The sequence below is a fragment of the Lutra lutra genome, chromosome 9, assembly GCF_902655055.1.
Source record: "Lutra lutra chromosome 9, mLutLut1.2, whole genome shotgun sequence".
In the NCBI taxonomy this organism is placed as follows: Eukaryota; Metazoa; Chordata; class Mammalia; order Carnivora; family Mustelidae; genus Lutra; species Lutra lutra.
The window spans coordinates 98,686,469-98,702,618 of record NC_062286.1 but is presented as its reverse complement, the minus strand read 5'-3'; the positions used below and the strand labels follow the sequence as shown (position 1 = coordinate 98,702,618).

The 16,150-nt window shown below is 52.6% G+C and overlaps 2 protein-coding genes across 4 annotated transcripts in view; both read left to right on the top strand.

The window, feature by feature from the left end:
- CFAP61 (cilia and flagella associated protein 61) overlaps positions 1-3,044 on the top strand; it is a 298,721-nt gene extending 295,677 nt beyond the window's left edge. The window contains exon 27 of one of the 3 annotated variants that reach the window (XM_047743846.1): positions 2,209-3,044. In XM_047743846.1, the coding sequence (XP_047599802.1) occupies positions 2,209-2,409 (201 nt within the window). In that variant the 3' untranslated portion in view covers positions 2,410-3,044. The remainder of the gene's footprint in view (positions 1-2,208) is intronic. The other 2 variants (XM_047743844.1, XM_047743845.1) reach the window with 2 other exon arrangements.
- Positions 3,045-9,848: 6,804 nt separating this feature from the next.
- Positions 9,849-12,880, top strand: INSM1 (INSM transcriptional repressor 1). The gene has a single exon (XM_047747016.1). The coding sequence runs from the start codon at positions 10,187-10,189 to the stop codon at positions 11,723-11,725; it is 1,539 nt and encodes a 512-aa protein (XP_047602972.1). The 5' UTR covers positions 9,849-10,186; the 3' UTR covers positions 11,726-12,880.
- The last annotated feature ends 3,270 nt before the right edge of the window (positions 12,881-16,150 follow it).

Genomic DNA, 16,150 nt, shown 5'->3' with positions numbered 1-16,150 from the left:
TTCTGCTCCCCTCTCTGTTTCCTCTTCTTCTGGAATCCCAATTATTCTAATGTTGTTTCGTCTTATGGTGTCACTTATCTCTCGAATTCTCCCCTCGTGGTCCAGTAGCTGTTTGTCCCTCTTTTGCTCAGTTTCTTTATTCTCTGTCATTTGGTCTTCTATATCGCTAATTCTTTCTTCTGCCTCATTTATCCTAGCAGTGAGAGCCTCCATTTTTGATTGCACCTCATTAATAGCTTTTTTGATTTCAACTTGGTTAGATTTTAGTTCTTTTATTTCTCCAGAAAGGGCTTTTATATCTCCCGAGAGGGTTGCTTTAATATCTTCCATGCCTTTTTCAAGCCCGGCTAGAACCTTGAGAATCGTCATTCTGAACTCTATATCTGACATATTACCAATGTCTGTGTTGATTAGGTCCCTAGCCTTTGGTAGCCTTAGCCTCTTGTTCTTTTTTTTGTTGTGAATTTTTCTGCCTTGTCATTTTGTCTAGATAAGAGTTTATGAAGGAGCAAGTAAAATACTAAAAGGGTGGCAACAACCCCAGGAAAATATGCTTTAGCCAAATCAGAAGAGATCCCGAATTGTGAGGGGGGAGAAAGGGGATAAAAAGGGGTTCAGAAAGAAAGAAAAAAAAAAAGAAACTATTAAAAAAAAGAAAGCCGATAAAGAAAAAATATAAAAAGAGGAAAAAAATATATATATATTAGATAAACTATTTAGAAAACGTTAAAAAAAGAAAACGATAAAAGTTAAAAAAATTAGCAGAAGAAGAGAAAAAGAAAAAAAAATTGAAAATGAAAAAAAAATTAAATTAACTGCAAGGTTAAAAAGTCATGGGGAGAAAGCCATGAGTTCTGTGCTTTGCTTTCTTCTCCTCTGGAATTCCGCCGCTCTCCTTGGTAGGTGAACTTGGTCCTGGCTGGGTTTCCCGTTGATCTTCTGGGGGAGGGGCCTGTTGTAGTGATTCTCAAGCGTCTTTGTCCCAGGCGGAGTTGCACCGCCCTTACCTGGGGCCGCGCTGAGTAGCTGAGTAATCCGCTCGGTTTGGTTTTGTTCCCTGAGCGCTTTCCGTAGAGTTCCGGAGGGCGGGAATGAAGATGGCGGCCTCCCGGTCTCCGGCCCGGAGGACCCGAGAGCCCGGGGCCCCACTCCTCAGTTTGCCCTCAGAGAACAGCGCCCAATGACTCCTGTCACCCTGGCCTCCGGCTGCGCTCCGAGCTGACCGAGCCTGCGACCGGTTCAAGGCAACCCTGAGCTGAGAGTCACTCCTCGGCTCTGTCTCTGCAGCCGGCTTCCCCGTTCTAATACCGGTAAGCTCTGCGACACTCAGACATCCCCGATCCTTCTGCGACCCTGCGGGACCTGAGGCCGCGCTGACCCCGCCTGGGCTTCACCCCAGTTAAGCCTCTGGAGCGATGTCCCTCAGCAGAACAGACTTTTAAAAGTCCTGATTTTGCTCCGTTGCTCCGCCGCTCGCCGGGAGCCGGCCCCTCCCCCCGCGGTCTATCTTCCAGTCGCTTTGGATTCACTTCTCCGCCAGTCCTACCTTGCAGAAAGTGGTTGATTTTCTGTTTCTGGAATTGCTGTTCTTCTTCTCTTCAATCTCCCGTTGGATTTGTAGGTGTTTGCAATCTTTAGATAAGCTATTTAGCTGATCTCCCGCTACCCGAAGTAGTCTCAGCCTGCTACTTCTCCGCCATCTTGACTCCTCCCCCCTCCTTTCTTATTTTTAAAACAAGTGTGATCTATAGATAATTTTTATCTGAATATTAAGAGCTTGACATTACTATTCTTGCTAAACCTTGAGAACATTACGCCAAGTGAAATAGACCAGTCAGAAGAAGACAAATGCTGTTTGATCCCACTGACATGAAGTACCCAGAGTAGTAGATTCACAGACAGAAAGTAGGATTACATGGCACAATTCTGCTTTCTTCATAATTGGATGACTTTCTTATATGTGTGTCCTGGGTTACTATTTAAATAAACTAACCTTTATATTATTTTTTTAAAAAGGGTTAAAGCGGTAAATCTTATGTGTATTTTGCCACAATTAAAAATAAAAAATTTAGAAACCTTGGCGGGGGTGGGGGTGGGGATGGGGAAGACCGTCCTTGGGTAGATGAGTGCTTTTTTTTCATTTCAGTGAAACTGCCCTCTTACTGTCCAAGTAATTTCTGTTATCTTGCCTCTTCCTGTGTTTTCCAGGAGGAAGACCTTCCCTCCATAGAACAGTTAGCCCGGCAAATAGAAGATGAGGAAATTAACCTGAAGGAGAAGCCCCGGAATTATCTCAAAAGATTCTACCAGGAAACCATCTACAAGTCATTGGTGGAGAAGAGCATTCTTGACTACCTGCACTATAACCACTACCATCTGCCCATGTACGCGTGGCCAGGCATCATTTAGGTGTGGCCACGTCTCCACTTTGTTGTGTTCCCACGTGGAGTTCGGCGAAGTGCTCGGTGTAAAGAGGAAACCTCTCTGAAGCCTGGCTTGACAACCAAGCACCACCGTGCTTTTTTTGTGACTTCTTTTTCCACCTCCACAAACGCCTGTAGTTTTCTATCATTCCAGTAGGTGGCGCACGGCCGTGGGTCTCTATTCTGGGGCAGGGAGATGCTTTTGAACATCAGGCTAGTTCCGGTGCAGAATAATCCATTTCAGCAATAAAATAGGATACACTGTGCAAGACTTGTTTTTACGTTGGGTGTGATTCTGATAGATTTCCCTAAATGCCCTGCCGCCAGTGTTCTCAGTTCTTCACATGTTTACCCAGTACTACTCCTTGGTGATTAAAAAAATAATAATAAAAAAAGAAAAGAAAAGAAAACCATGAGCCCAGTATGGAAAATCGGTGAAACAGACGATGAGGAATTAGCCCTGTAATCTAATGTCATAAGAGCTGTTTATGTGAACTTTGAAAATGAGGCAGGTGGTATCACAATTTCTGTATTTTGACGTTGTAGGTTATGAGAATGAAAACTCTTAAGGTCACACAGGCTAACATGTTTTAACAGGTTTTAGATGAGAAAAATATTAGTGGGCAATCAACGCAGTTCATTTCCTTTAACCCTTAGCACTTGCTTTGCACCGGGACCTCTGGTACATGTCACCTGTAACATGGCTCCCAAACCCTCTTTCTTATAAATAAAGCAAATTTAGTGTCCACTAGAAAACATATGGATGCAGGAACAACAATAGTTTTCATTTATTTGGATCTCTTTTAATGGTGTGACACAATTCACGACCGAATTTTTTGATCAACAGGGTTTGAAATCGTTTTCATGGATGCAATTCCGGTTTTTCAAAATTTTTTGTATTTATGTCAACATTCAGCCAAAGTTGGCACAATTACACTTGTCACTCAGCTATTAGGAGGGAAAATCATAGTTGGTGTTACAGAATTATACACCCCTTATCAAACTGATACTTCTCAAAAAGACAATTGTTCCAGAACACTAGGTTTGATTTTTCTGAAGCAGGCAAAAGCAAGCAATAAAGTCCGCTAATCCTTCACACGTATGTTTTACACAAATGCGTGGGTCACTTAGAGGGAGGCCCAGCTTCGGCCACATACTACAAACTGTGTAACTGAGAGAACAATCCCTACCGGTTGGCTCTTCAAACTGCAAACCAACACACGTGAAACCACATTTCAGGGTCCACCACATAAGTCAGCTTGAGGATCTATTCACCCACCCCTCCCACTCCCTTCCCCGAGAGGTCCTGAGTGAAACTCATCAGAAAAGGAGTGAGTTTCTGTGACAGGCCCTGGGACCCATGGGTGGAGATTAACAACCACCTCAAAAAGGATCAAGGGTTAGGATTTCTGCAACCAAGTATTACCCTTGAAAGCCTTTTAGTCACACAAATGCGATCCCACATGACAATGCCGACCTTAAAATTGAATCACGCATTCATGTGACAGTAAGTTTTTCTTTGCTGCTTTTGAAAAAGTAGGCTGGGATTTGAAAAATGTGCAGAATGGGTTTTAGTCTACAAAATGTCTGAGGAGGTCATTCTCACAACTGTTCCACATTCACAAAGTGAGTAATTTCCCAAGTCTGGGCAGGAACTTTGGCATCTCTGGGTGGACTTCAGCATTTTACCACCCAGGGACAACTTCGGTAAGAAGAATAGAGAAGAACCCAGGGGTCATTGATTTGGGCCTGACACTAGCTATGTTAAGGGCTTCAAGAGAATAAAGGTATTTACTCCTCACTGATGATAAAGCCTTGCCAAAGAAAGGGCTTCCGAGAGAACAATATTTGGACTTCAGTGTCGAGCAAAGATTCTGTAGAGACAGATGAATGCCTGAACTCCCTGAGTATTTCAGCATTTGCTGTTGACCTGGGGACATCTTGGGCTCAAATGAAGGCTGATCTTGGAATTCTATCATTTTGAACAAAGCACAGTGACAAGAAAACACCAAAGTCAATTTCCCCAAGGCCTCTGACGCTGGTATGTGGGTGTGTGATAGAGGATACCCACCCCGTTTCCAAAAATGGCTCCTTGTATTACACCCAAATATCACAGGAAGGCCAAAAGAAAGCTGGTAGGGGAAAGGGAGCACTGCATGGAGGAAAAAACGTAAAGCCAGCCAGTCAATATTTACTCTTAGAAGAAGAGTGTGTGTGTGTGTGTGTGTGTGTGTGTGTGTGCGCGCGCGCGCGCGCGTGTGTGTGTGAGTGTGTGTGTGTGTGTGTGTGTGAGAGAGAGAGAGAGAGAGAGAGAGAACGAACCCAGCTCCGGGTGAGAGAGCGCTGGCTAAGAAGCAGGGAGAGGGGCTCGAAAGTGCCGCTTGTGAGGAGCTGTTGATTGTTTTCTGGTTGAGAGAAGAGGTGATGATAAGGCTGGGATGCGGCGAGCGCCGGGGACCGGGCCGCGAGCCGGCAGCTGTATGCTAATGCTCACAGAAACCAAGCCTCCGCATTCCCCATTAAAGCCGGCGGCCAGGAGGCCACACATCACTGAACAAATAGGCTTTCTCTAGACAAATAAAATAACACACGTTGGCCTGCGGGGAGGGGGGAGAGCCAGAGGGGGAGAAGGGTGGGGGAAGAGGAAGGGAGGGGGGAAGGGAAAAGAGAAGGGGAGAGAAGAGTCGGGGAGGAAAGCGACGGTCGGGCCGACGGGAGGGGAGAGGAGAGAGAGCTAGAGAGAAGGATGGGGGGTGGGGGTGGGGAGAGGGAGTCGCAAGGGTAGAACCTGACAGAAAAAAGGGGAGAATCTAGGGAAGAGAAAGTTGAGGGTGGCTAGACTGGAAGTGGAAGGCTGGAGAACGGCGGGGGTTGGGGGGAGGGGGAGAGTCTGGAAAGGAGGGGAGGGAGGGGTGGAGAAAGAGGCAAGGGGAGTAGGAGAAGACGGAAAGGGGGGAATAAGAGGGACGGGAGTGGGGCAGAGGAGGAGGAAGGCCAGAGATAGGAGTCGCAGGGAGCGGGGGACCGGGGTAGGAGAGGGATAGTGGGTGCAGGGAATGAACACTTACACCCAAACCCCAAAGCAGCCACAAGAAAAGGGGCACTGAGGCCAAGGCGAAGTTTGCGCCCCTTATGGCCCGCAGGGGCCTGGCCACCTTTTGGTTCCGCCTGGGGCGGGCGACGAGGAGGATCGGAGTCGCGTGCCCTTTCCGGTCAGTTTCTGTTGCGGATAGTGTTGCTGCGTTGTCTGAGACGGCGGCGCGCGTGCAGTGCGGCCGCCGCTTCACAGGTGCAAGCAGTTCCCTCGTGCGCCCCACGTTCAGTGTCATCCCGGTCCGTTCTGTGACATTCCAGCTCTAATTGGCATAATTCTCCGCTTATGGCTTTTCCACATTTTCTGGCTTCGCCAGCACCACCCTTCCCATTGCGGGGCCCGGGAGCCTCTGGCCCCGCTCCCAGGGTCCCACCCAAGGCAAAAACAAACAGCCCCGAGGGCACTTCACAGAGCGTGCAGTGGCCCCGACGGCACACTCGGGAGGATAAAAGGGGCGGCCAGCCACCCCGTCGGCCCCAGGCCGAATAATGGGTGCGCAGCAGATTGCCGGGTGCACTCGAAACTCGAGGGGAGGGAAATACTTGAGCGCGGTCCCTCCCCGCGCCCTGCGGAAGGCGCAGCCTCGCGGATTCTCCCTTGTTCGCTCTCTTTCATGCACTCTCCTTTTGTGTGGAATTATTTAAACGGGAGATCCGTGGCAGCTTTATGCTAATGTGCCGAACAAAGACAGCGGCCCGCGGGCGGGTGCCCGGAAGGTGCCTGGAGGCCGGACCGGGCCGGGCGGGGCGGCAGGCGGGCTGCGCGTGTCTCTCGCGTGCCCCTGGGACTGACACAACAACCCCTCATTCCTGCAAACACAAAGCCTCTCCCAGGCTCGGGCCCCGCGTTCGCCCCGCGCACTAGGGAGCGGGCCCCTCCGGGACCTGACTGCGGGTTCGGCGGCGTTAACGCGCGGTTCAGGCCGGGGCGCGGCAGGTGGGCAGAGAGGGCCTGGGGTGCGGTTCCTGTGAGTCCCGGAGAGGGGTCCACTGCAGAATGGGGGTAGGGGTGTTGGCGGGGGAGCGCTGTCAACCCCGTCGCCCCACCGCACGTCGCTAAACGCGCAGCGCGGTAGGATTGCGGACCCTCCCGTCTCCGCCTCTCAGGAGCTCAGTGACCGCCTGGATTGCGCGACACCCCACCGGGCAATTCCTAGGCCGAAATCCCCCGCTTTTGGAGCCTATTTCCAAGCTTCGCGCTTTCGGGAAACTCCCCGGAGCTAGACTCTTGAGCTGGGGTTCACAGTGAACCCCGGCGCTCTCCCCGACGGCTGCCTGGGACACCAGTACCGGAAAAAAAAAAAAAAAAATAGAGCGCCCGCGACCCCCAGCCCTTCGGCTGTCAAAGGAAGAAGCCGCAGCGGGGTCTGCAAGGCTGAGAAGCACTAAGGCTGCCGCGTGTTTCCAAAGCGCGGCTCAGGACCGACCCCACAGGAAGGGGAGGAGTCGCCTGAGGCCTGGGAAGGACACTTGGGGATCTGCCTTGGATCCCTTTGCTCGCCGACTCCGGTGAAGATCCTCTGGAGCGAGGCAAAGCACGGCTCAGTGTTTCCCCGATCCAACTCCACGCGGCGCCCACTCGGAATCGCAGTGCGTTAAAGGCCGGCCGCCGGGGCGCAGGGTGGTGGTGCTTTGCTCTTTCCAGAAGACAAATGTTTCAACCCGATGGCCCCGTAGGGAGGGTGGGGATTGCAGGCGCGCAGATTTTGAGAAATGAGATCACTCAGAAGACAACCGAAACTTACGACCAGGTGCAAGGCTGTACCTACTTTTGGAGGTTGCCGGTGTGTGCGTGCGCCCTCAGCCTAATTCTTCCCCAGTCCTGAGACTTGAAATTAGTTTCTAATACTAGCACCTTTCAGGTTTCCATTTATTTTGGCCATACTCGTCTGAAAACAGATTTCACTCTCCCTGGCAAGACTAAAAACCACAAACTAAGCAAAAGATCCATTGAATCTCAGTATCTCAATACTGTTCAATAGATCCTCTAGGCTTAATTCAGAACCCGTTTAAATTCCCTGCATTCAGGAAGGATTTTTGCTTTGGTTTGGTTCTTTTGCCGCCGCCCCCCCCCCCCCCAGCCCTCTTTACAATTATGGGTGTTGTTATTTTTAAAGGATTCACAAGGTGACTAACTCACTGTTATCTGTTGAATGAAAGCAGTGTTACACATGCAAGACCAAATACCCCGCAGTCAGTTGGGGACAGCGGGCCGAGCCCCCGCCCTATTATTCCACAATCCAGATGGGATTCGTGATTAGAAAATAAAATTGGCCAAAGCTGTCCCGGAATCCCTCTCCTACTTCTAATTTCATCAGCAGTATTAATCAGCGCTCAAAAGAGCAAGGAAATAACATCAGTTTCTTTTAGATGAAAACATATTTATAACTTTTAGATAAACTCATTTTAGAATTTCTAACTTTTTTTGAGGACTAGCATTCACTGCAGTTAGCATTTTTAAAACGAGGGTGAGCGCTTTCAAAATATAGTCCATTATATGTATTGTACTCTTTTTAGTCTGAGTTTAAAAAAAAGATCACAAACATAAAATCAAACATCTTTCCTTTTGATTAACCAACTAGATTAACCCTTTGATTAAATAAGCCTAACAATTTTCCCCATTACAACTTATTACTCATGTGGATTCTGGTATAAAAAAATCTGCTTAATTTCCCCACCAGGGTATTTTTAGAGGGAAAATCCAAAAACAATTAAATACCTTCAGTTCAGCATTAAACATAACAAAACTCAGCATTATCTATATAGGTGCACAGAGTTTTCCAGAAAAAATTGTCCGTTTCCTTCTCTCTCAATAAAGTGAGTGACACAACATAATAATAACAATTTCTGCGGCTTTGCTATTTGTTCTCTAGTGATGGGTGATCAGGCCCACTCTGCACTCTTGGGGTTCTGCCCAGGTACCCCGGAGATTCTGCCTTTTGTGTTCCATGGGGCTGGGCTGGGAAGAGGACGAAGGCAAAGTGCTCGATCTGGGTCCAAACGGGGCTGCCGAGGTGGTGAGTAAGGGATTGTAAGTGTGTGGATCTTCGTTGTTGTCTTTTCCTGGTGGCAAGAGGGGGAGGCAGCTTGTCCTCTCCGAGGCCGCAGCCTGCCTCTAAGGACAGATTGCCCCCACCTCCCCCCGGCCGGCAGCACGCGTCTCTTTTGCGTCCAGATTGGCCGCGACCGGCGCTCAATAGCGGGAGGTTAATTTCCTTCACAAAGGTGAAGGGGGCACGGCTCCGGGGGGGCCCCCGCGCCCAGACAGGCGGCCCCTTTATTCCGCTGCGCCTTGATTGGAGCCCTTGATTTAGCATCTGATGTCAGCCGGCAGACAAAATGCCCGCTCCGAATGAAAATGCATGAGGCGGCGCAAGGAGAGCGGAAACCAACTTCAGTGGGGCGCACGCGGCCGACGGCGCGTTTCGGCCTTTGGCCAACTCCTCCCGAATCAACCCAGCCCCGCGCCTCACGGAGGCTCAGAGTGGCCTAGGTGCCAATCCTTGAGCCTCTGAGAACTTAAAAAACAAAAACAAAAGTTCAGAAATTCAAGTTCCTTTTGGAACCCAGCCTAACTTACCACCACCACCACCGCCCCCCCCCGCCCCGTCACCGCGCCCTGCTCTTGGGCTGCGTCTGCTGGCGATTAAAGAAGTGCGGTGCCAACTGTTTCTAAAACTCCAGATAAAACCTTCCAGACGCACACGGGCGCACGAAGGCCGTGGACGCAAACATCGTCCCTGGCTGCAGCCTGAAGGCCAAATCCTCTACCCAAGTTGGAACCCCAGGGTCCCATTTTCGCTTAGGTCCTCGGTCCCGTGGCCCACCCGGCCGAGGCTCTCGGCCGTCCGGGCTTTGCCGCTATTTTCGATTTTTGATTATTTCCCAAGCACCAGGCGGAGTCCCTGCGTCTCCCCCGACCCCTCTCCCGCCCCAGCAGCCGCACTCAGATCTCCCTGGCGCCTGCTGCTGCCCACCGCCGCCCCTACCCAATCAGCGCGCACAACTTCCCCCTCCGCTCCGGCTCGCGGATTGAACCCTCCTGACATATTTGGGGCCATTCTTCTCCTTTGTTGCTATTTTGCTCGCGACCCGCGGGTAATCCCCGCGCGGGAGGGGGGCGTGCATTGTCGTGCTGATGGACGGGCCCATTTGGCGGCTCCGCGCCCCCCGGAGGAGAGACACAAAGCCCAGGCACGTGCGCCTCCCCATAGAGGAGCAGCAGACCGTGAAGGGAGGCGGGGCCGGGCGTGTGCCTGGGCCGGGCGGGGCGGCGGCGTCGGTCGGGGCTGCAGCGGGGCGCGCGCGGGGGCCCCGCGCCCTCAGGTACATCTGCCGCACCTACCGGGCGACCCCCGAGTCCCGGCCTCCTTTTTGCCGCCCCTTCGCCCTCCCACCCGACCAGGCGGAGGAGCTGCGGGCGCGCTGATTGGCTCCGGGGGAAGCGGGAGGCGAGAACAATGGCCCCCTCCCCCAGTTAAAAGGGAGCGGCTCCCGGGCCCGGGGACAGGGACGCGCGTGCTGGGCGCAGAGCCGGGCCGAGCCGCCGCCAGTGCCACGCGAGTCCCGCAGCCGCCGCGTCCAGGCCATGGGCCGGGGGCACTGAGTGCCGCCAGGGCCTAGCGCGGAGGTGGGACCGAGCCAGTGCCTTGCCCTCGCGCCGCGCCAACATGCCCCGCGGCTTCCTGGTGAAGCGCAGCAAGAAGTCCACGCCCGTGTCCTACCGGGTCCGCGGCGGCGAGGACGGCGACCGCGCGCTGCTGCTCTCGCCTGGCTGCGGGGGCGCCCGCGCCTCGCCCCCGGCGCCGAACGCGGGGCCGGGATCGCTGCTGCCGCCCGCGGAGCGCGCCCATGCGGCGCTCGCTGCCGCGCTCGCCTGCGCGCCGGGCCCGCCGCCGCCCCCGCCGGGCCCGCGGGCCGCGCACTTCGGCAACCCAGAGGCCGCGCACCCAGCGCCGCTCTACAGCCCCACGCGGCCGGTGAGCCGCGAGCACGAGAAGCACAAGTACTTCGAGCGCAGCTTCAACCTCGGGTCACCGGTCTCCGCAGAGTCCTTCCCCACGCCCGCCGCTCTGCTCGGAGGCGGCGCCGGCGCCGGCGCCGGCGCGAACGGCACGGGCGGCGGCGGCACCTGCGGCGGCGACCCGCTGCTCTTTGCGCCCGCCGAGCTCAAGATGGGCACGGCGTTCTCCGCGGGCGCCGAGGCGGCCCGCGGCCCAGGTCCCGGTCCCCCGCTGCCCCCCGCTGCCTCCCTGCGGCCCCCGGGGAAGCGGCCCGCGCCCCCCACCGCCGCCGCCGCTGAGCCGCCCGCCAAGGTAGCCAAGGCCCCGGGCGCCAAGAAGCCCAAAGCCATCCGCAAGCTGCACTTCGAGGACGAGGTGACCACGTCGCCTGTGCTGGGGCTCAAGATCAAGGAGGGCCCAGTGGAGGCGCCTCGGGGCCGGGCGGGGGGCGCGGCGCGGCCGCTGGGCGAGTTCATCTGTCAGCTCTGCAAGGAGGAGTACGCCGACCCGTTCGCGCTGGCGCAGCACAAGTGCTCGCGCATTGTGCGCGTGGAGTACCGCTGCCCCGAGTGCGCCAAGGTCTTCAGCTGCCCCGCCAACCTGGCCTCGCACCGCCGCTGGCACAAACCGCGGCCTGCGCCCGCTGCCGCCCGCGCGTCCGAGCCTGAAACCGCTGCCAGGGCTGAAGCGCGGGAGGCGACAGGCGGCGGCAGCGACCGCGACACGCCGAGCCCCGGCGGCGTGTCCGAGTCGGGCTCCGAGGACGGGCTCTACGAGTGCCACCACTGCGCCAAGAAGTTCCGCCGCCAGGCCTATCTGCGCAAGCACCTGCTGGCGCACCACCAGGCGCTGCAGGCCAAGAGCGCGCCGCCTGCGCCTCCGTCTGAGGACCTACTGGCTTTGTACCCTGGGCCTGACGAAAAGGCGCCCCAGGAGGCGGCCGGCGACGGCGAGGCGGCCGGCGTGCTGGGCCTGAGCGCGTCGGCCGAGTGCCACCTGTGCCCGGTGTGCGGGGAGACGTTCCCCAGCAAGGGAGCCCAGGAGCGCCACCTGCGCCTGCTGCACGCCGCCCAGGTGTTCCCTTGCAAGTACTGCCCGGCCACCTTCTACAGCTCGCCCGGTCTCACGCGGCACATCAACAAGTGCCACCCGTCCGAGAACAGACAGGTGATCCTCCTGCAGGTCCCGGTGCGTCCGGCCTGCTAGAGCGCGCCCTCCACCCCGGCCTCCACTCCCCGCCCCGGAACTGTGCCTTCTCTTGGAGACCCACGAGGAGAGCGCGCCCTGCGCGCCCTGAACCCGCGTCCGCGCCGGGGGCGCTCACCCCCGGTGAAAGTGTTGTCTCCGCTTCTCTTGGTGTGGCGTGACGGTAACCCCGGTCCTCTCGTTGTGACTCCTTTTGGACCCCCCACCCCTTTTGCGTTGTGTCCCCTTTCCCCACTTGGCGCAACAGGAGCCCATCTCTTTTCTGTACAAGAGGGAAAAGCTGTACGCGTTTGTCTCGTGGTTGGAAGCTTCCCCCTTGGAGCGGAGAGCTGTTTTTCTTGCTAGTATTCGCTGTGTTCATGGTCTAGAAATGCGTTTGCTCTCGCCTACCAATCTCTGCTCTCTATGTATGTAGCGTACGGGTTGTTTTGGGTGAATCTTGAGGAATAAATGCCTTTATATTTCACAGGCTGTAAATTGAACTTCCCACACGATTAGCTTTATTATGGCTTGTGAACTGCTGGAGTCTGGCTTTACCTTTTTGTATGTGAACAAATCAAATTGCTTAAAAAAGAGTTTTCTTTAGTATAGCCACAAATGCCTTGAACTGTTGTCTGTTTGGGATTGTTTTGGGGGGGGGAGGGAAGGGAATATTCAGAAAATGCTGTAGAAACTGCCTCAGTACTTCACATAAGACTCTTTGGTTTGATCATCTTTGTTGAGGTAGGACTATATGAGTTCTCTCTAAATGTATATGTTGATTTATGAGTAATTGTTATTTATTCTTTATTTATTTATATTAATTATGAAGATTATGATATTATTTGATTGCAGATCTTTTTTTTTTTTTTGGTACGCTTCACCCACCCCTGCCACTCTTGACATTTCACTGTGCATTTTAGAAGAGAGCCTTTTTCTAAAGGGATCTGTTAAAAGTTTTAACTTTTATACCTATCTGAGCGATTAACAGACAACCTACCATTTTATTCTGCTTAGAGGGACCCTGGAGCCCTCATACAACCGACAGCTCTTACTTTTAAATGCAATCTCTTTTCTACATACATTATTTTCTTAATTGTTAGCTATTTATAGAAAGCTTCAATAGAACTGTTTCAACTGTATAACTATTTACTATTCAAATAAAAATATTTTCAAAGTCAAAGTAAGATGGATTTATTTCTGCATCATGCAGCTTCCATAAGGATTTGAAATTATTTCTTAAAATGCGTGTTTTTTATTTAAGAAAAAAAAAAATCCCACCACCCTCACTAGGATCATGGGTTTTAGAGCCTGAACCTCTGGGCTCTGCCCTCTGGCCCTTCAAGGGTGTCCCTCTGAAACAGCTAACTGGAGCAGAAGTCTTGTCAGGAACCCTCAGAAATGCACTGGAAAGGTGGGGTTAGGATGAAAGTTGTGGAGACTTTCCGGGAAATCTACATAAGTGTCCACAAGAATCTACCCTTTTGACCAGGGGATATAGAGACACTGCTTGAACTTAGCAGATCCTTCAAAAGTCCTGAAAATTTGGGGCTTGGGGTAACAGTAACTCCTCACATAAATAAGGTGGGTAGTTTTGGGTCCTTGAGTATGAACTAGAAAAGGTAGAAACGATTAAATGGTCAGATTGACAAAGTAAGGGAAACAAACCAGATCACAACAGAAGTTTAAAAACTGGGTTTGGGGTAAAGGCTCAAAAACGATTTTTCAATCAGGTGAGCAATCTGCTTTTGGGGGGAAAAAATGGAACACCATCTATTTGAGGTATTAAATTTAATAACAGGTAATTACAATGTTTTCCGTGATGTGTCACTCAGCTCTTTGAAGAACAATTCTGATGCTCACCAGTTAATATTTCAAGTTGTTTTCCTCTCTTTGAAACTCTCCTTTTCGGTGCTGTGCTCAACATCACAAGTGTACATTTCCTTTTGTGGTGTGTTTTGCTACTTTTTTCCCTGAGGCCCACCTGAAATTGAATGTTTGCCCATCAAAGGGATTTCAGAAATCTGCCCAGGAAAGGGCAGCCCGTCTGAAGGGCGTAGGCAGGCTGAGGGTGGGAAGGACAGTCCCTGAGAAAACTTGGAAGAATTGGGAATTTCATTTCTCAGATTCTGAGCCCCAAGTGTGGTGCGGGAGAGGGTTAGTAAAAGACCCAGCTGTCAGGGACACTGAATATTCCTCCCTGTGAGCGCCTGGCAACAGGCTCAGAATGACAATGGAGAAGCCACTACAGGTGAGTTGGTTCAGGGACAGATTACACGTTGCCCTTTATTGCTGATGACTATGTATATTTATTAGCAGTTGGGAAAAATACTGGAGGACAAAAATCTCCGTGCTTGCACAAAATGAAAGCACGGGGGAAAAACATTATTTATAACATCCTGGGAAGTTTGAATGAAACAAAATAAAACTCAAATTTGCAGGCTGTTGGCTGTCCTGTCTGACGCTCACATAGAGTTTTTCAATGTCCTCTCTAAATCACACCGTACGTTCAAAGATTCCTCCTACTGAGGCTCAATGCACGTTCAATGCCAACAGAAAGTTTCCTGGAAGACCCGATGGTTGGCCACACACAGCAAGTGAGGCCTGTCTGCAGGAATGGTAGCTTGTCATCTGTGTTTGGCCCACTGGTTTTCTTGTCCATAATCATAAAGCATAAATTCTAAGATCCACCTTCATGAGGGTAAACAAAATTTGGTTGTTGGCAAATGTGGTCTTTCATCTCCGGCGGGAATGTATTTCTGTGGACCAAATATACCTTTTCTAAAATAGAAAGTAGAATTTCATTCGTGTGAGACGTTTGGTGAAATTATATAGAAAATTGAACCCAGGAGCGCCTGGGTGGCTCAGTGGGTTAAAGCCTCTGCCTTTGGCTCAGGTCAAGATCCTAAGGTCCTGGGATCGAGCCCCACATCCAGCTCCTGCTCAGCAGGGAGCTTGCTTCCTCCTCTCCCTCTGCCTGCCTCTCTGCCTACTTGTGATCTCTGTCTGTCAAATAAATAAATAAAAATCTTTAAAAAAATTGAACCCATTAAAGCTGACTAAATGGTGTCCAAGAAATAGACAAGGTTTGTCTATTTCAAAGTTATGTCCTAGGGGTCATTAAGATGTTCTACAGAATGGAGATCAGATTCTCTCTCCATCTCTCTCTCTCTTTTTCATCCCTCCCTGGATAATATGTTCACAAGGGTCCTTGTTATACAATACCAAGTGGAAATGGGCTCACCTTCTTTACAAATATGCAAAGGATGCCGAGGACACCCCGTGTGTCTGAAGACATCCTGCTCCAAGCTTGGACAACTTGCTTCCCTGGAACCCATGGAGACAGCCATGCCCACCGCAGCAAGGGACTGGGGGGAGGGAATGGGAGGTAAGGAAAAGGGGCAAGACTAAAGAGGGAGGAGCTCAAAGAGGGGGCCAAATACAGGAAAGGATTTTATTTTTGCCCGTTCTATTCCTACACAGAGGTGGTGTCATAAAAGCAAAAGGCTGCTCTGGGCTCCCTGGTTCTGAAGTGAGCCTGCAGCTTTGCCCCTTTCTCCAGAGTTGATAACGTCCTCCAGATTCATGTTTCCCTGGAGGCCTGGAGAAGTCAGGGCCCCTCCAGGCCTCAGAGCAGAAACGCTGGACTGGAGCAATGCCGGGCTGCAGCGGCCTGACCAGGGCCCACCTACTCAAAGGCCTCTGCTGTGGAGACCTGGGGTTCCTTCTGTGTACCACCTTCCATTAGTTGCTCCCCCTGCCTTCAGAGGATCCCAGGGCCCACTGCTGGGCTCAGTCGGGGAGTCCCCAGGGTGCACGGGGGCTCCAGGGTAACTTGGGGGCCCCAGAAGCCAGGCCAGAGGCTCCCCAGCAGCCCATGATGACCCATCAGGGAGCGGAGTGGAAGCCTGGAGCCTGGCAGGACTGTAGCTGTGCACCGGCAGGGTCCCTGCAGGGACCAGGGTGCACAAGTTTGTGTGGGGCAATGCCAGTCTGCAGGCGGAGGTTGCCCAGTGCATCTGTGCTGGAGGCTGACCATGAGGGCCCAGCGTCTCCCCTTGGCCTCCAGGGCTGGGCTCCTGAGTGGACCGGCCGCCTCCTCCCAGCAGCTACACTCCTGTCTCCATTCCCTGAATTTCATTCTACATCCCTCCACAAAGTCTTTGAACAAAGCAAGGCAGGAGCATCTCTCCACAGTCCTAGTGAACAGATGACTTCAACCATTGAATCTCTTGCGAAAAGAGAAAGGGTCTAGGATGTGGCTCGGGCAGTCTCCTTGGCTCTGCAGATCCTTCTGTTATCTGCCGGCCTCTGGCTCTTCATCTGTAAGCCAGAGACAGTGGGGCTCTGCAAGGTCCATGAGCCATTTGAGGAGGGTTCCTGAGGCCGGGAGAGGATAAGGCAGCAAAGACCGGAAAGGGAGCAAGGGTCCTCGGTACAGGAGGA

Excerpts from the sequence above, each read along its gene's own strand:
- INSM1 (XM_047747016.1), top strand. The coding sequence starts at position 10,187 with ATGCCCCGCGGCTTCCTGGTGAAGCGCAGCAAGAAGTCCACGCCCGTG.